At 26.3% G+C, this 24,091-nt stretch overlaps 1 protein-coding gene across 2 annotated transcripts; it reads right to left on the bottom strand.

Annotated features, from left to right (window-relative positions):
- Positions 1 to 4,040: 4,040 nt before the first annotated feature.
- Positions 4,041 to 22,475, bottom strand: LOC132931046 (glutamine--fructose-6-phosphate aminotransferase [isomerizing] 2-like). 2 transcript variants are annotated; one of them, XM_060997242.1, is made up of 15 exons: positions 22,332 to 22,474; positions 15,118 to 15,358; positions 12,114 to 12,221; positions 10,717 to 10,806; positions 10,338 to 10,651; positions 10,125 to 10,266; positions 9,978 to 10,010; positions 7,856 to 8,022; positions 7,543 to 7,782; positions 7,161 to 7,359; positions 6,843 to 7,087; positions 5,908 to 6,063; positions 5,717 to 5,845; positions 5,518 to 5,652; positions 4,041 to 4,690 (listed from the first exon to the last, which is right to left on the bottom strand). In XM_060997242.1, the coding sequence occupies exons 2-15, from the start codon at positions 15,122 to 15,124 to the stop codon at positions 4,580 to 4,582; spliced, it is 2,076 nt and encodes a 691-aa protein (XP_060853225.1). In that variant the 5' UTR covers positions 15,125 to 15,358; positions 22,332 to 22,474; the 3' UTR covers positions 4,041 to 4,579. The 2 variants fall into 2 exon arrangements, with proteins under 2 accessions (XP_060853225.1, XP_060853226.1); XM_060997243.1 differs by lacking the exon at positions 9,978 to 10,010 and having other exon boundaries at positions 22,332 to 22,475.
- Positions 22,476 to 24,091: the final 1,616 nt, after the last annotated feature.

Here is a 24,091-nt window from a genome sequence, read left to right as displayed (position 1 = left end):
CTTAACAAATTATTATTAGGCGTTATTGATTGTCCGGAATTGTTATCATTGATTAATTTAAAAATAAATAACCTTAATACCAGAGATCCAAAACCATTTTACCCTCAATTTTCAAATAAAAATTATATTTTAAATTCCCCCGCTAATGTCCTCGTGGTAGCTGGTAACACTTACCCCTTTGATTTTATATAACTTATTGTCCATTATCTTCATTATATACCATATCGCACTTTATAGTTTTCTTATTATATTCATTTAAATACTATTAGTTTTATTCAAAATTTTTGTTATAATGTTTTTTTCTTGTTTACTAATTGGTAATATCTTATATTCTTATGTGCACATATTCGAAATTGCAATAGGACTTACGTCCATATATTTGAATAAATAAATAAATAAATAATGTACATGAAAATATTATTATTTAAAGCATATAAACTTAGGACAACTAAGTAAAACCGCAGAGTAAAATATATACAGAGTTATAAAATGTATTTTCTGTATGAGCCTACATACGATTAAATTATCATTAATATTTATTAGAATTAAATTGTTGTGAATGAATGAAATAACAATATTCAAAGCTTTTACATACCACAAATAACTAAAGTATTCAGCACTGGCAATGTTGATTTGTACATACCTACCTAGATATTTGTATACCTATTTATAATATATTTGCCATAGTACCATACCTTAATACCTATATATATGTATTTGTTGTTGAGATGTATAGTTTGCATGCATTATGAATACATATCTTTGTAAATAATCAGGATTATAAATCAGGTACTTATACAATCAAGAAAAATTTAAAAATTATTACTTAAAATGAAATAATATGAACAATTTGTAAAGTATGATAAATTTTTAACCGAGGAAAACGTAATACGAATTCAAAACCACTTTTGCCATGACATTATACAATTATACCAAGTTGATGAAAAAAAATAATAAGTTGGTAATCTTATGCTCTCAACCCGTGAGGGAGCACTCTTATTTTTAGCCTTTTTAACAGCCCTGATATTATTATATAATTTTTTACATATTACAGTATTATCGTGTTGTGGCTGATTCATGAGGAGTGACTAACCCTATTATTTGAAACAATGTGTGTGTTTGTGCGTGAGTGCGTGTGACGGTTATTCGGTTATTGAAACGAATGAGTTCGTTGATATATTATTATAATGAATATGTATATAGTATATAACATAATAAAGTCCGTCGACCGTTGGGGGACAAATTTTGAGAAACGATTATTTTCATATTTTATTTCGCGTGATCGAAGGCCGATAACCGATAATGTACGAAATATAATACAACAGCAGTCAACCACCGTATACATGTTATATTATGCCCCGAAAGGGCTATGAATTATTATTACTGAATAATTATGATAATCATATTTATCGCGCGCGCACAATTTATTTAATTTAGTTACGATTAAGATAGGTAGTTTTAATCGTAAAAACAAATAATACCATGTTAGTATTATAACCAGGGCCTGATTAACCAATAGGCTGAGTAGGCTACAGCCTAGGGCGCCAATCGGCCAATGTTAAATTGGGGGCGCCACAAAATATTTTTTTAATTATACTAGGGTGCCAAATCAATCCTAGCCTACTGGCGACCAACTCCTTAATTAGGCCCTGATTATAACCTTATATATTGTACTTAACTGCATAAGCACAAATGTAATTAGGTCATTTCCAACTTATGGGGAAGGTGGGGATGGGTTTGTTTCTCAACCAAAAACAATTTTTCACAAAGTTTTTTTTTTAGGTATTAATAGATTCTTTAATGCCTATTTTTGTACATAGGTTATAGGTATTATAAATGTAAAACATTTCAGAACATTTTCATCGCACAAACACCAAAGTTAGCCGTCCAGTGATGAAAGTTTGTATAAAAGAAAATCACTATGATTTTGCTATCAAAATCATCCAACACACAGCTTTGACATATTTCACTATTAATACACAATAAATGTATGCCTATAAACCATACGTATGCGTTTTTAATAATTAATAATATCAACTTCCTTTACAAATTTAAATATATTTTAATCTTAGAATAAAAGTATAGGTATCAGGTCTCGTGTATAATAAATGTTGGACACGACATGTTAGGTAAAGAATTCATGGTAATGAAGGCCGATGGCATGTATTTTTAAAAATATTATAAATAGATCAAGACTACAATTTATTACTGCGAATTTCCAACTCTGCAGGTAAAATAGATAGGTACCTACTACCTACTTATTGCATTGTATCTATGTCGTTGTCATATAATGTGGTGTACCTATAAACATATTTTTAAATATAATTTTCTATATCGGAAGTACCAATTTAATATTTATATAAACAGGAACGAAGCCACGTAGGTATAATACATTAGTGTTTAACTAAATTTTTTTTTTCAAGATTATGAATACCTATTTAATAAATATTATTTATGACCCAAAATTAACAAATTAAACCTATTAAATAGACAAGTGGATGAAGATTATTTAAATAATAGCACGTCACTACAAATATGCAACTTTATTATTTTATTTTATTCTAATACAATTTAAGTAAATAATAATCTAATAATTATTGAGAGTTATACTTTAAACACAAGCTTTCAAGAAATTTACAGGTTTTCAACAAGAACTGAAAATACTCTTATGAATAAATTGAGCTCCTATTTAGAATTATTTTTTAATGTTTACCATTGATTAAGTGACATAGTATAAAGTGTCCTTATTTCAAGTACTCGTCTAATATGCTACCTACCTACCGTAAAATGGTATTTACCAAAAAACTGTATACGTGTAGTATGCTACCTATCGACGGTAGGCTACCGTAGTTATTTTTATTTTATTTCATTTTATTGTGGAAGTACATTTGATTCATTACGACAAATGTAGATGAAAATGTATCAGGTATAAGGTGATGCTGACGTTATTGATGATGATCATTCAACTCAAAAAAATTACGGCATTCGAAGTCCGTGTATTTTTGGTTTGTGTTGTAAAAATGTTAATGTTGTTGTAGAACGAAGATTTTTTGAAGTGGAAAAAATAGATAAGGCAACTTTATTACCAATAATACAAAATGAAATAGAACTAAGATCAATTAATTATTCAGATCAATGGCGAGCATATAGTACCTTAATTCTTAAAAGATATAGGTTATCATCATGAAACCGTCAATCATTCCTAGTTTTTTGTTGATCCTACAACGGGCACACAAACACAAACGATCGAGTGTATAATATGGAGACATATTTTCAAAACTAAATACGGAATTAAACCCCGAGGAGCAACATATTTGTAGACCTACAATTTAAAGAAGAATGGTGGAGCGATCCATTCATACGCAACACAACTTATTAGAAGTTTTCTGGGATGATGTAAAAATAATATAAAATATATTGTAATAATATATAATGGCGTATAGAAATATTATAAAGTATTTTACAACAATAATATTTTTTTTTTGTAGGTATCATTTTACGGTAGGTAGCATACTACACCAATGAAGTAACGGTAGGTAGCATATTAGACGAGTACCTTATTTCAAATTTCTATGCCAATTTATTTTGTTTTTTAGGGAGATTTCAGTTGATCTTGTTATTTTTGCTATCAGATTGACAAACAATTGGAGGTTTGTCAATAAAGATTGAAATCTCAAAAAAATAAATAAATAGTATAAGAAATCAGATTTTATTATTTTATACACCCTGCACAGATTCTAAAATTTTAATAATTGCTCTCAATAAAATTATCCCAATCATGACTCAATAATTGAGGTTTACAATATTGTCAAAGAAATTATCCGTAAACTGAAGACAAATAATTTACATAATATAAAATAAATGATTTTATTTTATTAATTTTATCTTAATAGTAAAATTGAACTTTCATTTATTTATAAATGGTATAATACAACCTAACAAACAGTTATTCCAAATAAATAGATTATCCAATACTTATACATTTATCATAGGATAAAATTAAAAGAACAGGTTTAAAAAATAAAATAAAAATACATAAATATATAAATGTAGGTATTTTATTTTTATTTTTTATACCTACTAAAAAAAGGATTGACAAAAATAATCATGATAATATTAAAATATTAAAAATGTATTTGAAATCAATAAAAAAAATATTATAAAATACATTCATATAAGTACCTATATAATATAAAAATGTATAAATTGAAAGGAATGAAACAATATAACAAACAATAATGGATTTAAAAAAGAAAACTTAAATGAGAAATTGAAATCTAAACAAAATTCATCACATAATAAAGTAATACTTAAAAGCTCGATAAAAAAAGACTGATAGCACATAGTAAAATATTTATTACTTAAGGAATTATTAATATTATAGCCTTTTCAGAGCTTAACAAATTATTAACACATTAAATTATGTGTTAGACACTATTGCCATAGTTTTAAGAGATTTTAAACTTTTTTTTAATACATTTTTTAGACCTACAAATTAAAATTAAAAGTAGGATTTGTTGATGTTGGGGTGAATGCTATATTTATCAATATGGTAAAAATAAATTGGAATAAATTTATTTTATTCAACAGTCACAGATTTGGCCAAATTTCTTGGGCAATCAACATTACAGCCACGCATTACCGCAATATGATAAGATAGCAGTTGCATCGGTATTACGGTCAGCAATCCCTAAAATCATATTTATTCATAAAATCAAATTCCCACAAAAAATATTTAACCTGTAGGAACAACAACAAATTTAACATCAAAACATTATTGATTATTATTACCCTTTATTACCTGTTTGATTATTTTTGAAAATTTTAAATATTATTTGAATAAATAAACATAATATACATATCAAAAATAAAAATTATGATAACTAATGGAATACAGTACAATCTCATTAATTTGATATACATGGAACAAAGCAGTGTCAGATTATTAAAAAATCCAGACTACTGGAAATATTTATTTATATATGATTATTAATATCATAATAATAATCATATATAAATACATAAGTATTATATAATTATAAATTACTTTTATTATTTATTAATATAAAAACTTTAATTCTAATCATTTGATTAATGTTGTTATTTATACTTGTTTTTTAGCAAAGAATGCTTCTTTTTTTTTTTTTTTGTTATATCATGTAGTTATTACTAATGTGATTCATTACTGGTATCACCAATTTAATAAAATGTCCATGTTTATTGTAACAGAACAAAAATAACAGAAATGACACATGATTACTTTGTTCCTATATTATGTGGGAGATAGACAGAAAAAACAAATGGTGGTGTAGCGGCCCCTTAAAGAGATTGTACTATATTATAATTTTTTATAATATCAACTAGTTTAAAATGGTAAGTATAATATAAAAATAATTTTAAATAATACATTTTTATCATTTCAATCAATTATATAAGCATTATAAATGGATTTATTATGGAAATATTAACACCTGATAATGCATTTATTAAGTGAAAAAAAATACTAAAATTCAATACCTGTAAACAATCAACAGTGTGTGGTACATCAATAGTTTGCCAAGCCAAGCTTTTAGTTTCTACATCGTCTTTTTCACATATAACTATTGGACGGCCTTCACGAGCAGTAACTTGTTGCAAAGCATTGATACATTTCTATAACAAAAATATATTAAACAAAATTTAACAATCAATACTATAAATGTTTATAGAATTATACTTTATAAACTGGATCTTTAGTTAATATCATAATTATTGGCATCTGTTTGTCAATTAAAGCTAATGGTCCATGTTTTAATTCACCAGCTAAAATGCCTTCACTGTGAAGGTATGTAAGCTCTTTGATTTTCTATAAAAAAAATTATATATTTATTATTTAAACATTACACCATGATGTAATTAAAAACTAACTAATGCTCCTTCCAAACATGTTGCATAGTTATAGCCTCTTCCCATAACCAACAACGATTTCTTTTGATATAAAGATTCGGCCAACTTCATCACTTTTTTGTCTGCGGCCAGTACTTCGCGAATTTGTTCTGTTATATTTTCCAAACCCCTGATAATCTGTAATAAAATATCAACATAAAGATTTAGTTGTTTAGATATAAATATGTGTAAAACTGTTAAACTAATTATTTTATATATTGATGAACTTCATTTTTAATTCTAATTAAGTGAGATACAAATTTGATTTAAGCTATTACCATTCTAATAGTAAAATATTTTGCATATTTTTAGGCTAAGTGGTTGTAACTGAATAATTTTACCGTTTTCTTTTGCCAAGTTACATAAAAAATGTATTAATTTAATATTTTACTAAAATTAAATAGACTATTACACACTTTTGATTTATTAAAGGTTTAGTGATTATTTATACAACCCAATATTAATATTTTATCACATATTAATGGGAAAAAAATTTAAATTATATACTCGGCAATTTGTCCCAAAACATAATAATATTGACAATTTGAAACAAAAGCTATAAGGAAATTAAATTGAAATTAATTTTTCAAATAAATTATTTACATTTTATTCGAATATTAAAAAATAACACAATATTACAACTATTTTATTTTAAATTTTAATTTAAAGCCAAGGTTATCACCAAACAATTTGATTTAATTAACCAACCAAAAACAATAATTACAGTATTTAATTCAAATAATAAGTTTCAAAAATAAAATTTTAAAAAAGTAGGTACTTAATGATAATAAAACATTTTTTTGTTTTGTTTTTTTTTATTGTTAAAAAACTCTTGGGTATATGCCAATGGACACATGATGGTAAAAATATTTTATTTACCAATAAAAGTATTTTAATAGATTTTTTTTTAACATTACCTCAGTTCTTCTGGCTTGCAATGATATTCTATCTTCGGACATGATCAAGCCAAACATTACAAGTGAAATAAATTGTGACGTATAAGCTTTAGTGGAGGCAACACCGATTTCTGGTCCCGCGTTTATATGAATACCACAATGTGATTCACGACTAATAGAGCTACCCACGGTGTTTGTGACACCGACAATTAAAGCTCCTCGCTGTTTACAATATCTCAATGCCAAAAGAGAGTCAGCAGTCTCCCCTGAAATAAATAAGAATATTAAACGCTGGTATACGCAAGACATGCATAAAATAAAAACATTTTAAAGACGTACCAGATTGTGACAAGAAAAAACATACGTCATCTCTAAACACTGGAGTATTACGGTCCAAAAAATCTGAAGCCAATTCAACCATAACTGGTAATTCAGTGAGCTCTTCCATCAGCTGACGTGTCGCCAAAGCACTGTGAAAACTTGTACCACAGCCTATCATCATTAGTCGACGGCATCGTTTTATTTCTGGAATGTAATCCTAAAAATATAGAAAATTACGGTTAATAAAAAATATATCCATTATTGTTGTTTCTCAGGTTTCAAAATTAAAACTATGTGATGCGCCATGAAATAAAAACAATTACCAACACCTGTATAGTATTGTATAGTGTATACCTGTTTAATATAATATTATAGAATACTGAAATAGTACTTTAATTACTTTAATACCGCCGAGTACGACTGTCTGGTTTTCAAAATTTACTCTGCCTCTCATCGTTGTTACCACGGATTCCGGCTGTTCGAAAATTTCTTTCTGCATGAACGAACTAAAATTACCCTTCATAATCTGCTGTATTTCCATCTTTAGCGTAGTGATTTCTCTGGCATGAGGATCAGCCGTAGACATGCGCATCCTGTGAATGGTCAATCGTCCCTCTCTTACAGCAGCAACGTCATCGTCCTAATACAATACGCAAAATTATTAACCCGCCAACCACCACTTTCATAAACGGTTAGAATAATTAAATACAAACCTCCAAATATATCACTTGGTTTGTATGCTCAATTATAGCACTAGCATCAGACGCAAAAAAGTACTCGACTTCTTCTTTGTCTCCTAGTGCATGAAATTCTGACGTGCTTTCTTGGCGAGGCAATGGAATGGGAATGGACATTTTATCACCACGGATATAACGGTGTTCTAAATTATTTGACAAATTTGTATTAAATTAATAAATTTTCGAAACAAACGCAGACTACATGCACCCTAACCTCGTAGCATATTAGATTGATAAGAAAGGCGTTAAAGCCTTTTATAAGTCTACTATATAAATATAAATATATTTACATATTAAAATTTTTATACAAAATATATAAAGAAAATAATTTTCTTAATTTATTATTAACAAGACAAAATATATTAAGAGAACGCCACATTAACTTTACTGATATTTATACAACTTTAATACGCCGAGTCATAATTATAAAATTATATAAATAAGAAATAAATTAACAAATATTTTTTCGTTGCTATATTATACTATAAATATAGCAAAACATCATTGGATTTTATGAATACAAATATGACGTTCTCTTAAAACCATTATAATAATATTATTACTTATTATACTATTAAAAAACGAATAGGGTTAAATTAATTTAAATCGGCAATCAGAGATTATTGTTAAAACTATAATAGTTAGATAAATAACTAAGATAACCAACGAGACAAATTAAAATTAATTATGGCCCCTGTGATGTAAAAATTCCCATAAACCAATGCATTATATATTATTCCACTGAGAAATTTAGTAAAAAATTCGTTAGCTATTTACAAAATTAATTCGTGTACTTTAATAATTATTAACTTAGATTTAAAATAATGCATATACTATCGTAAAAGTAATACGTTTTCTTAATTACTTTAAAGATAATACAACATATTACATTTATTGATTCATTTTTAATATACATAGTATTTTCTATACAAACAAGCCTATAATTATTAATTATGCTATTTCCTATGAATTATGTGACTAGATAAAGTATATACATCTTATCAAAGCTTCATAATACTTGACACTAAAATAATAATACGAGTGTATTATTTGCAGTGATTATTGATCATAGTCAATTAAACACGTCATCTATTAACATAAACCAATATTTATTTTTATTCAGTTTTTACAATAAAATAGGAATGTATAATTTATACACTCCGATAAATCATTGATTCAAAATTAAATAAAAATTACGAATGTACTATATATAGTGTTTGAATGTTTGAACTTTTGTGTTTACTATTTACTCTAATTGTAATCAGTTCACACTAAATAAACCTACTAAGGACATGTTATCCAGTACTTCTATATATATATTATATATATATATATATATATATATGTATATACTTGTACAGTTGTAGATCTCTATAATTTACTTGTTTTTTTTTATAGTAAACTATACTGCCTGAAAATACAGTACCATTGTTATATTATTCTAAATTTATTACCTACATAGCTATATATTATATACTTTGCGTCATCAGTTTTATGTAAAACTGAATTCTGGTATATTAACAATAATAATCAAAATGAAAAATACAATTATTATCGAACAATTGTTTCCAAATCAATTTTTATTCACTAAACCCAAGTTTTTATCTTATTTGTATTAAATTATTAATACAAATATTTACGAAAAGTTAATAAAATGTACCTTTAATGTATAATAAGTCTATAATTGCAACTATATATAACTCGTGATCGTAAACAAATGTGAAAATGTGTAATGTATGAAGTAAGTACCTATATGTAATACATTTATTTAAAATAAATAAATAAAATAATATCAACTATTATCAATATGTTACTTGAGGGAGTATATACCTATAATATTTAATAAATTATATTTATTTAAAACAAACATAAATGTTCAAAATTCATCCATACTTATTTCTAAAATGAATATTTTACTTAGTACTGCAAATATTTTCAGGAGTGATGCATTACACTTAGATATTAGATATCATGATTAGTACCACCACCAAATAAGCCAACTCTAGAAATATCTAGGTTGTTTTGAAATTTGAACGCTAAAGCCCATTAATTAACTTCCGATCTTTATAGATATACGGATTTGTCTAATGGTTTGTACCTGTTAATGAAAGAGACTCTCCGTCTATCGAATCTTCACGGGTCACACACAAACGGAACAAAAACAAAAATACAACCAATGTGCCAATATGACTAAAAAAACTTATCCTAATAGATTAAATAAAAAATATTGTAACTTTTTTAATACCTTTGCTGTAAAGAATTGGAATGTGATCGGTGGCTAGTCTTGTATCCGACTTAATTCCAACAAGAAGTGGACTTCCCCTTCGAGTTGCTACGCATTCGTCGGGAAACACTTTGCTTTTAAAACACAAAGCAAAGGCGCCTTCCTGTAGAAATTAATCATTATTCATTACTATGACGCATATAACCCAATACCATAGGTATATTATCAACATACTAATTGTTGTACAGCTTGTTCGACGAGTTCTCTGAATAATAAATTTGGATGTTGTGTGTAAATATGATGCACTAACTTCACAATTGCTTCAGTATCAGTATCAGATTCAAAAAAATATCCCTTGCGTTCCAAAAATGCTTTGACTTCTTTATAGTTTGTTACTATACCATTATGCACCACACAAAATACTTGATCTTTGTCCGAACGTTGCGGATGTGAATTTACAGAACTTGGAACACCATGAGTAGCCCAACGTGTATGTGCTATACCAACGTGACTATTTTGGATTTCTTCAAAATCAAGCTGATCTTTTACTATAAACATTATTAATTTAAGACAATTGGTAATCTAAAACAATTCACAAGTAAAATAAACTTACAAGAAAGTAATTCATCTTCAAGGGCAACTACTTTTCCCTCTTTCTTCACAATAGTTATATCCTTACCGTCGGGACCGTCGAACGCAATACCTTTTTAAAACATATACATACATTTTACAAAGAAGTTAATCATTTTTTAATTATATTGTTTTATATAGAATACATATTATGTTAATAAGTATTCTTTTCAATAAAAACAATTTCTATGTACCTATAATTATTGTCTGAAACCTTTAATGCTATAGGAAAAACTTTTATTCGTTTTAAATTCTAAAGATAATAAACTGTCTTTCTACATTATGTTTATTACATAATGATTAGTAATTACAGATAACAGCGACGGTAATACTAAAAACTATATTTTACCTACGTCCTACACATTACATTTTTTTCTATGTAAAAATAAATAAAACTATATTTTAGATCACAGTGTATATATTAATTAATACGATAAAAGTTTATCTTTAAACCAATTGATATATGTAAATAGTAGAGTACTTATAGTAAAATACCTAATAGTAATAATAACACAGCAATAAATACTTATGAGAGTAATTTAATAATTTATTTAGGGTAGTGGATAGTCTTCCCCTCATAGAATATATATATATAAGTATATTAATTTTTAGTTATATATACTGAAAAATAAAGTATTCAATGTAAATAAGTAGATAATAGACACACAATAATATTATGATATCGTAAACTTATAAATTTAATCGGTTTTAGTAAAAAAAAAAAATGTTTTATTAAAAAAATAAAAAAAAAACATTTAAAATTGTATTATTTGAATACTTCTGTAAGACTGCAAAGTTTAATTTTAATGCAATATTAAATAAATCTGAAAAATGTACGTATTCATATAAGGTTAAAGTGGTTAGATTTCATTCAACAAAATGGCACTACTAGCTAAAAATGTTGGGAACTGCTGTATTTTATAATATATAAATATCCAAAAGTAACCGTTTATTATATCATTAAAAAAAAGTCCTGTAATATTAAATTATTTAATTAGGCATTATTATAAATTGTTTTATTGGTATTTTAATGTTTACTTTTCGCGTCATTGGCATCTATCTAAATTGGCATATGCATATTACACATTTACATCGCTTAAAAGTTAAAACTAAATGAAATTTTACTTAGGTTTGTTCTTTTTGAGATATTGATTATTATACTGTAATTAAAACATATAATTCATTATGTTCAAAAAAAAAACAGGACATACCTAAATCTGTTATGAAATTGTAATGGTTACCATACGACTATATTTGTATATATAATTGTATACTTAACTGGTAACAATAAATATTAAAATAACTATAGAAAATAAATTTAATAACTAGATATATCTATATCACTTATATAAAACAATATTATGAAAACATTTTACTTACCAGCTGAATCATAACCTCTGTATTCTAATCTCTTTAGACCATTTACAAGAAGGACTATAATCTCTTCCCTAGATTTAGGTGTTAAGTGATTGAGATAAGCAAAAATTCCTAAAAATAAAACAAAATATATGCTATTCAATATATAATTAAAACAATGATATAAAATTATTAAAATTATATCAAATATCTGTGAAATATTATTACTAAAAATTATAACTTTTAAAATAATATCTATTTAATATAAATATTCAATATAATAAAAAATAAACAATAAATACTATAACATTAAGCATTAATTACGTAGTGAAGATATTAATATAAAATCGATTACAATATATACATTACTAAATTTTAACTATACAACTATAATACTACTATACGCACATATAATCAGTGACATACACATAATTTTTGTGAGGTAGTTTAAAATAGGTTTTTATATATTTTAAAAACCCGAAAAACTGGCATTTGTGTATGAAAAACTAATTATAATTGAAACTTAAGCCCTATACTTCCTCAAATTAAAAGACCTAGTAACACCCACGTGTATGAAATTATACATTATCAATTATCATATAAATTACAGAAAAAGTATCACATAGCTAGGAGATTTTTTTTTAACTATTCAACTTCGAGTCTATATCAACTGCTAACACATTCGCTTTATGTAGGACTTAAGACTTAATATTAACAGATTGTGTATACATCTATTAAAAAATAAAAATAAATAAATATATAGGTACTTTGTAAATTAAACTAGTTCTAATAAAATGTACACATTTATAATTCACTATATTTTTAAATCGTATAATAAAATAATTAAGTTAATTAAACATTCAATTAATACATTTTTCCAACTATTTGTCTATTGCTATAACATAAATTGAGCAGTGATAGAATGTCGCGTCCTACTATCATAGTAATATCGTATGGACCCAGCTTAATGATATCAACGATATGTTTAAAATATTTATTAATATTAACAAAATTTAAGCTTATATAATAATAATCATTATTTCATACAATTTCTTTTAACAATTTTCCTTATAAAATTTAACCTAGGCAAAACGCCCTTGCATCATACACTACGATATAAAAGTGTTAACATAATTACGGAAAATGTTTAATATGAATTTCTGTATAGAAAATTAAAAGGGCGTTTCTGAAACGGCTTTCAAACGTTGGTTTATTATGCATAATGCATATATTAATATTAATATTCCTGTTTATTAAACAACTTTCAAATGTATTAAATCTAAATATATACATATATATATATATATATATATAATTTTAAGCCTTCTCCGAATCTAAGCCCGGGGTGGTTATAATTTGAAATTCATAATTATAATAGATTAGTCTGTTATAAATTTATCATTATATTTATCTATAAATACTAAATATCAATTTCCCGATTGTATTACTATAATTATCAAATAAATAAAAATATATTTTTTTACCTAGATTCCACGACTTTCAATATTAAGATGATTTTGTACAATTATTAAACAATACCACCCTATACAATCCGAATATAATAAATAGAACCTCATTGGTAGTCTATAAAACAATATAATATTCATTTCAAATTACAAATCGGAAAAATAAATAAGCTTGACAGCAAATTCGATTCACATCTTGTATTTACATTTAATACGTTTTTCACATTTATGTTAATATCTGCAATATTTACACGATAATATTTTAATGTAACTCGTAATTGTTTTACAAAAAATAATTATTTATATTTGTCAAACTGTATTACAGTTATAGGTACGCAAACTTATAATGTTTGAATAAATAATAATAAAAGTCGTTAAATCATAATCCTAATACGTAAAACTATGACAATATTTCTATATTTTTAGATACATGTTTTTATTTATTGATACTTTGTTGAAAATAATAGGATAATATTTCAAAATAATAAATGGTCATATTTCTAAGTTAAAATGTATAATTTTCCACCAAATTAATTTTTTAGTGACGTTCAAATGCAAAAAGTTGTTCAAAAACAAATTACCATTTTGGATATGATCCAAGTATGAAGTTTATTATAACCTCTTATGTTGTAACAACCAATGAAAGTGAATGGCAAAACAACCGGTTCATACACCACTTCTACATGATCCATCTACCTAGTATTAGTCTTTATCTTTTTTTATTTAGACAAATGTAATATATCCTAAGGCAAATGCACCACATTGCACCTAGAGAATAATTTATTTGAAGTTTAACAGAGAAAGACACGTAACTTACATACATAACACAATTGCATAATATATTAGAGACGCCTTTCATTTAAAAACAAATTAAGAATTACTTTAACCCTCATTAAATACTATAGGAACATGAAAATTTTGATTATTCTTTCAAAACATATTCTTATAATTAGTTGAATACATAAGTTTAGGTTCCACGTAAGATAGTTAACACATATATTTTTCTCAAACGTTTAGAAAAAAAATAGAATTCATTAAAGTAATTTTAATACTTTTGACTATAAAAAACTATTAAAAAACAATTAAAAACGCTTAGTAATTCATTCTATATTACATGTCTACAGGATCATAGGATCATTAAAATACATTTTTTAGTTTTTAAATTATCATTTCAGTACAATAACAATTTTCGTTTAGAAATATGGATTCGTGGTATAATTGAGAAACATAGATAGACCATAATTAAATTTAATCCAATAATGTGTTAATAGATATTATAAAATTGTAATATATATTTTTATTGCTATAAAAGCATAAACTTATTATTTTTCTAATTCAGTTGGGAAAGTTAAACAAGTCAATTAAAAATTACATTTTTTTAGCAAATACACAAACGAAAACGTGAATAATTCTGTGTTTAAAAAATCTATTTAGCAATATTTTTATTTAACAATAATTATAATAAAAAAAAATACTTCAATATGTAAAATTTAAAAGATTATCATATATCGTAGCATACCACGATAATATAATATAATATAAATAAGTATGTAAGTACTCACCGCACATGTTGAGAGCGTAGTTCCAGCGTACTGATTACGGATTGACGTGAACTGGGGATGGTCTGAATGTATTTAAACTGTGTGTTGGCGGGACGGCGGCAAAACCCCTACCACAACCAGGGCATGTGTTGTTGTACGCACCATGTACGTGACGAGTACACACGCAGACGGTACAACGTGGCTAGGCGTAGTGCCCCGAGCGATACGCTCTGCCAGTCAAATCGCGAACTAACACGTGAAACTATAGACACAATGATAAAATATATCAGACATATTATTATTATTGTACATCATTATAATGTGTATAGTAGGTATATAGGTACGCTCGCACACGAACATGCATTGGAGAAATTAATTTTCCGGGAAAACGAGTGAAATTGTGGTCGATGGAAATCGAGAAAATTATCATCATGATTTTTATAATGGAATTTATAATATTATATTGAACGAATTTTATCTCCACAACAACTACTGCAGGAATATACGCAGTATACGTAGTTATCTCATAACAGATACCGGAGAATTTGTAAGGAAAGTTTATACAAAAAATATAGTGGAATTACATAAGGTTCTACAGTGACAACATAATTTTATATGTAAAAATATAAATGTATAATATTAAATATAGTATACCAATGTCTAAAATGTAAGACTAATAAAATAGATTAGGATGATTTAAGAATATTATATTTATAATACATGTTTTATAATTTTATGATTTCGTAATATACTAAAATATAGTAAAATTAAAAAGCGAATTAATTTAGCTTAAAATATTTAGATAAATATTAGCTAGGTTTAACCATTTAAAATAAATAAAAATTATTATACCATGTCCTTAAAAATAATTTTAAAACATTTAAGTTAACTTCAATAATATTCATTTTAATTGTATAAATATAATACACTTGTTATTTTAAGACATATACACCAATAACAAATCAAGATATTACATTGTTTTATCTTTTATGTTCCGGTTAAAATATATAACGGATATACAATAATCAATACTACTATTAAAATTTAAAATATTAAATCAAATCGTTTGAATTTAAAAATGCATGACAATGAATAATACTAATAATAGCATAACGTTAAACCCTGGTTAGTTGTATAGGTATATCTACCGTATGTCCGTATGTATATCTTACGACTACATATTTTACTTTTTATACTATGTAATATTTTGAGCGTATTTCAAATAAGTGGATTTTAAAGAGCCTATTAATCTGCTTTCAACACTATAATAGTATTGAATAAAATTAAATACCTTCACAGTCACCTTGTATACACTAATGTGCTTACACTGTACTATAACACTAACCTAATGTTATAAATTCTAAAAATTAATAAAAAAATCAACACATTAAATTAAAACAATTGAATTTAAAATTAAAGTATTAGCATACTATGTTGTACTCTTGTAAACACTTTCTTAAATATTCATAAAATGTATATATTATAAATAATTTTCTGTATCTTTACACATTCTTCGTCATCATTAAGATTATCATAATCTACAATTTAAGAATAATTATCATTATAATCTATTAAATCAAGATAACATAATATATCATGTAAATCATTTAACGAAATTACCCAAACGCCAAATTATATAATACATAAATTGATACATATAGTTTTTTCGTAAATTAAAAGTTTAAGTATTTAAAGAGTAAGGATCCATCTTACAGAAATAAATAATAGATAGGCTTAACTACTATTATTACTTATTATATAAGTAAAAATTAAGAAATAATATCGATACACACATCACATTTAAAAATATATATTACGAGATAACGATAATTCTCCAGAATGCAACTATAATCATTTTAATTAAAAATCAATAATTACGATTAATATTATTTACTTATGTATTCTATAAATAAGCTATAATTCTCATAACTGACCACTTTTTATAAGATACCTACGAATTTAAATAAATGTAAAACTAAAAAATTATCAAAATAATCAACAAATTTATTTTAGTTTTAATGAATACAAAGGTTTTAAATTAATACAACTCAGATGTCAATACTCAATACCAGGTAACGTATGGAAATAGTAGAACCTACCTATCACACAAACCTAATACTTTCTCTTTCGTTAGCCTCCAATACGACTACATAATACACGAGAAATAATACTTTTACGTAGTTGAATAAATAATCAATTGATATTAATTATAATATATTATGTATTGGAAAAATATGACTAATATAGAAATTAATTTATTTTTAATACAATTAATTCATCGCAATATGTTAATTTACAATAAGGTATATTTAGTAGAGACAAATTATAATTTTATAGATTTAATTTAAGTATTACAGAATTATATAATATTATATTTTATACATAAGCTATACATTAAGATTTATTGTAATGTTACATAAAATACAAAAGTGTGAAGGAGTTGGCGCTTTGGGGCGGACTGCTGAAGATTTTAAACTTAAAATTATTGCGTTAATAATAAAATTCAGAAATTAATTTTAAACAATGCTCAGCTTACACAAAATTAATCATGAATTCATAATTTGTTAAAAACTAAATTATCTTACAACAATATAATATACGATTGGTATATTTTATTTTCATTATTTAGACTAGATATGAAGGTAAATTGTTTGTGTTTTATAGTATCACATACTAGTTATCAGTAGTTGTACTTGCAAATAAAATAATAAATGTTATAGGCTAGGAATGGGAAATTAATAAAAAAAATATATTATATAGTAAGTACACCACTCAGTCAAAATAACCATTAACAATCAAGAGATTAATCTCTTTACTCTTATCATTCAATATTTCTTTTTCCTATAATATATACAATACAATTTCCTTTGTATAGATATAATTACCATAACTAACATATATAGCCTATAGTGTTTTATACAGAGTGTCCCCTAAGAATTTACCATTACGATATCTCCTGAAATAATGAAGCTATCATAATTCTGGGTTTTTAATAAGATTCACAGAGACATGAACTGCAAATATTTCATTTTTTAATTTATTTTATTGGTAAAAAAGTTAAAAAATAAATTTTTTTATTTAATTTTTTTCAAAAATATTGAAGATAGCCATTTTTTAGAGTTTATTTTTCTGAAAATATTGAAGTTTTAACATTTTAATTTAATTAATCTTCTGGTTTTTATATTTTTTCTAGTTTCGATAAAATATGTTTATTGCAAACCTAACTAAAAGCGTTCGCCAGCCGTACACGAGCACGCGGGCCACATGTTTGATACAATGATATAGTGATATCATATTAATAATTCACAGTTTTTTTTAAAACTTGAAAGAATATTAAAAATCAGGAGATTAATGAAATAAAAATAACGTCGATATTTTCAGAAAAATAAACTCTACAAAATGAATATCTTCATTATTTTTGAAAATAATTAAATAAAAAAATTTATTTTTCAACTTTTTTACCAAAACATTAAAATAAATTAAAACATGAAATATTTGTAGTTCTTGTCCCTGTGAATCTTATTAAAAAACCAAAATGATGATATCTCCATTATTTCAGGAAATATCGCAATGGGTAAATTCTCACGAGACATCCTGTATATATAGGCATTGGTATTTTCATTTTTCCGTTTTTCATATTGTGTTACACATAATTATATAATTAATCCAAAATAAAATTAATAATAATAGTCTACTTTACATATTATTGTAAACAGGTAAAAACCATAAAGATAAAATGAATAAATAATCCATATATTATTATAAATAAAGGCAAGTACGGTATATTATATTAGAATATTAGATAACCGATCAATCGCAGAAATTGTACCTGTTGAAAGCAATAGTTATATCAGCACCAATATATTATGCCGGTAGGTATTGATTATAAAGTGAAAATAAAAGGTCAAATAGGTACAAATTTAAAATTCTTAAAAAATAATAGGAAATCTCTAAGAAGTATTTTATGTTTCGAGAAATACATAGTACATTTCTTTAATCTAGAATGTTCATTACATGTATTAAAATTACGCATTCAGTAATTAAAATTAAACTCCAGCAAGTTTAAAAATATCTAATTGAAATTTTACAAATGTAATTATTTTATACTCTTTAGGTACCTTGCCATTGAGAAGTCACTACAATATACGTGTTAAATTTGAATTCAATGCTAAAAAATCATTCCATACGAAAAACTTCGAATGCAGACAGTCTGTTAACATATATTACAAAATATGTTTTATGATGTTGCTATTAAAATAGTTTATTTTCTTATTGGTATATAGATTGAATTAATTTTTGTCAAAACATTGCTAAAAAAAAATTGAAATTTTCAAGTATCAATAAATAGCTCAAAAAGAATCAAAATACTTAAAAAATTATACCATGTAAAAAATGATATAATAAATATTTGATAAACATTTCAAGTATTATATGCACGGTTATTCGTTTTATGAATTACATCAAAATAAGAAAATTGATTTTGTCAAAAACTGGTTTAGCATAAAAATTCTCGTTTTTTGTTTTTCCTAATTACTATAGGTAAAGTACTAGGAATTTTTGATTTTTAGATTTTTACCTCCTGAAGGCACAACTAGATTCATTTTCCTATTAAAAATTGAAGCATTTTGTTTTTTCTATTATATTTTATATACCATATATAGTATGTATACACACGCAAAAAACAATATACATCATTGAAAAATAATATATAAAAACTAAGAAAATATATCAATAGCAGCTTTATATACTTAGTTAAATTTATAAGAATATTACATTCACTATTGATTAATTTTAAATGTAAGCTTAGAATATACATCAAATTACTTGGTTAATATGCACTCAACTATACAAGTGATAAGCTTCTTTTAGTTGAAATTTATTTTCTATAGCATTTTTTGTTATGTAAAATAAAACGTAGAAATCATACAAATATTACATTACGATTATCGGATTATCTAATTTATTTTGTTTAATCATCTTGCTGAAATATATTTGTCTAATGATACACAATAATTTGAAAATAAAATCATAATTTAAGTGCCACAGAATTATATACTTACATAGACACAGTGACAGCACAAGTACTAAGTGAGTTTTTTTTTATATTAATGATAAATTTACATTTAATGTCTTAACAAAATAGGTTATTTATACATAGCATATTGCATTATGTAATTTATACATAACTATATATTATATTTAAAAATGTAATTATTATATATATATATATAAATTATATTATCATGTGTTTATGAAATTACATAATACTATATTGTATATATATATGTATTATTGATACACAAAATACGTATACTTAAAGGCGTGTAACCGACCTGTCTCTACCCTCTCCAACAATAGTATGCATATTTGAATGTTATTTATATCATAACTAATAGTTATGAAATATTGAAGTACAATAAGAAACTTTCATTTTATTTTGTTGACGTCTATTTTATCAACAATGTCTTAAATATATAAACTTAAAATGTCATCATATATAATCGATATTTGATTTATATTATATAGATTTTAAATTCGTAAAATTATCAAAATGAAAGAGCAGCCATGAGAAATGTAAAAAGTGATATTATACTATAAAATTAACGGTGGTATTTTTATTTTTGTGGGCATATTTTCGAGTTAGTTTTTCAACATCCTACGCTTAATGCTTATGAATACTACTTATTTTATATGCTGACATTGCTGACAGTGCTAATAAGTACCTATGTCAATAACCTATAGAGACTATAAAAGTCCTCCAAATCACAAAATTGCATTATGAACGGGTTTTACAGATAGATAAATATTAAAAAATCATAAAATATGCTTCTTATTAAAGTACAATTGATATTAATAGATTATTCAATCTAATGCAAAGATGCAGTATGAAACTTTTTGAACTCATCACTGCCCCAAAAGATGTAAAATCAAATAATCAGAATAGTCGCTAGACACAAACAAATAAAAAACAACGTTGGCATATTTTCTAAATGGTTGACATTGGTAATCAAATCATAAAAACGAGTCGCCAAATACCTAAGTAAAACAGATTTTTGGAGTACTTAGAACGCGCATATTGCCCTTAAACTCTGTAGGTAGATAAAAAAAGTCCCTCATTTTCCATCTTCAACATTTCACACCTAAACATACTATGCATGATTGATATACGTGATTAGGTTTAAAATTAAATTTATAAAATAATGTTTGTGAATGAAAACATGACATGGTGACAAACTATAATACGGCCACGAATCAAAATATAATAATATATTATATTATGGACATACGATACGAGTGATACAACTGATACGAGCCGCCGGCGATTGGGCCTTCGGGGCCGATTGTAAGAACAACAATCGCAGCATTAGAGCAACAGCTGATCACGCTACAACATGAACTCTGCAGGCGGAGCGGTCCGGTCCGTCACTTCGTACTCCAGGACTTCCCAAACACCCGCGTAACAACAATAATAATAATCCAGTTGTTATCAACTACAAACCACTGTGATAACACAGTATGTCATAATATGTATTATTTTTAAAAACAACAATAACAAGTAACAACTAACAAGCGTGAAACGACGACACAAACGAAACGAACCGGCGGCTTCCTCGACCACATATTCCGTATTCGGTGCGTGTGCGTGCGCAACTTTCACTATTCACAATATTTGTTTAGCCGTCGTACAGTTGTATAGTCGACGGCTCGACGCGTCCGCGCCACAGCGTAATATTATCATTATTATTAAATATCGTGTTTTGCTAACCACCGTCATAGTTGTACTATCGTAATCTACAATCGACATTGACGTTTCTTAGCAAGTGTGGTGTTCAACCGAAAACACGACCACGACATAACAGCTGACGACGAGTGACGACAGCGGCTGGTCGACGACTTTCGATATAAAATAAAAATATCGTCGTCTAGACGCAAGAGCCCCGCGCACGTTCAAAGTAAGAATGTAATAAACACCGGAGACTACTACACGATTATTATTTATCAATGTACATGCCGTTCTTCTGCTCTCCCCTAAATCCTTAAGAATTCGGGCCGACTAAACGCGCTATTTTCAGAGCCAAGACCAACAAACTTTACCGGGGATACGATCGCGATCACAATCAACAATAATTAATAGCAGTTTGTTGTTACTTTCGAAAACAATATTTACGTCGTGTTTCGCGCATAGACATTATTAATACCTATTATGTAGGGTTTAAGGGTATGCCGGTACTTACGAGTTACGGTTGCTTATCGCTTACGATGACGTGCGTAAGTTTATCGGTCTTGTCCCCAGTAGACTTCGGACCTCCCTCCTCTCCTCCTCACCACTACAACTACGCGTTGATAGACAATCGCCGTGCGTGCACACTCATTAACGCTGTCGTTTCCGGTCGGGTTTCTGGTTTTTTGAATCCGCCGGACGACACATGCTAGGTGAATACGTGAACGTGATTAAATATCAAATATTAACCATTGTTGTAAACTTCTCTCACAGTCTCGCCGGCTGACGTACGACTCTATCCCCGCAGGCCGCGGAGAGTTTAACGTGGAAAACAGTGTCACCCGACCGGACGGCATAGATTTTCCCTCTGTTCGCCGTTCCTAGGTTTGACGTGCTTTTTGTCTCCCTGTCATCGCCGGCAACCGGCACTACTCAAACGCATGTTAAACTTTCGAGTTTTTCCCCTAAACTTCTTCGCGTTTTGCTTCGGAATCTCAAGAGTTCTACTCTTAGACCTTAGTAGTCACTACTCACTAAGACTAGGTGGTAGCTCAAATGTAATCTACAAACGCGGGAACTACGAACATTTCGCAATTACTTTTTGGTATTTTCATTGTAGTAGTTATTACATTTCAACATATTTTAATACCGTATGTATATCATACCCGACATTAAAATAATATAACGATTCGTGTTATCATTTAAATTATTTTGCATTGAAGACTGAAGTATTGAACTTTGATTAGTTGTCGGCTGATCTCATCGATGTTAATTATTTAACTAAAACCGACGTACAACAACGACATTTCACGCTTACATTTAATAAATAGGTACCTAATTATTATTTATGTTACATGATACTATTATCATTATTATGTTTTTTTTTATTCTCGAGAAATTGTTAATAATTAGATAGGTTTGTGTACAAGATTTGTATATTATGTATGTAGTAACTTAAACATGTAGAATGATTTAGTTATAATTTTTTACTAAGATTTTACATATTTTTAATTTTAGTTCTATTGAAAAAAAATATCTGGAAGGTCTTTAAAAAACTCCTAAAATAACATAAATTTTATTAATTGTTTAAAAAAAAATTACCATCTATACTTATATAAAATAAATAATATTAATATGAGGAATGATATCACAATCATAACATGTTAAGAAATCTTATATGAGAAACTTAATGAATTAAAATTAGTTTACTGTTTTAATGTGCATTTTCTAAATCGCGGCACCAGTTCTGTATTAGTTAGTTGGTTAAGTTCCTGGGTAATGTTAATGAGGCTAAAAAGCTGATTGAAATTAAATTGGAGTTTTGCTTGGAAACATTTGTAATAAAGAAAATGAAGCTTCTGTGATTAAGCTACAACAAATATTTTTAAAAGCTTAGATAGTTCTCTTATTAAAGTTCTTGACAGAGCCTCAGATAACAATTTCATACTATACCCATAAAAAATATAAGAGAGCTTTACATGATATAAGTTTAACAAGTTATGTTAGAATGTATAAGTAGCCTTAGTATGTGAAGTCTTGAATTCAGCTTTTTGCACTTGTGCTTAAGATAATATCAGAGATAGATATATCCAAGCATCTTGCAATTTTCCAAGAATAATTTATGAAAGAGTACTTCTAAACTTGGATTTTCAAAACTTTGATATTGTTTTGCAAAGATTTTCATTTGTAACTAATTAATAATTATTTTACTTTTAATTTTATTTAAGCTTTGTGTATATTTTGGAAAATTATGACTTGTGTTATCTCAAAGCT

The sequence above is a fragment of the Rhopalosiphum padi genome, chromosome 4 (genome assembly GCF_020882245.1).
Source record: "Rhopalosiphum padi isolate XX-2018 chromosome 4, ASM2088224v1, whole genome shotgun sequence".
Lineage (NCBI taxonomy): Eukaryota > Metazoa > Arthropoda > Insecta > Hemiptera > Aphididae > Rhopalosiphum > Rhopalosiphum padi.
The sequence above is the reverse complement of the archived record's forward strand: the minus strand, read 5'-3'. Positions and strand labels throughout refer to the sequence as shown.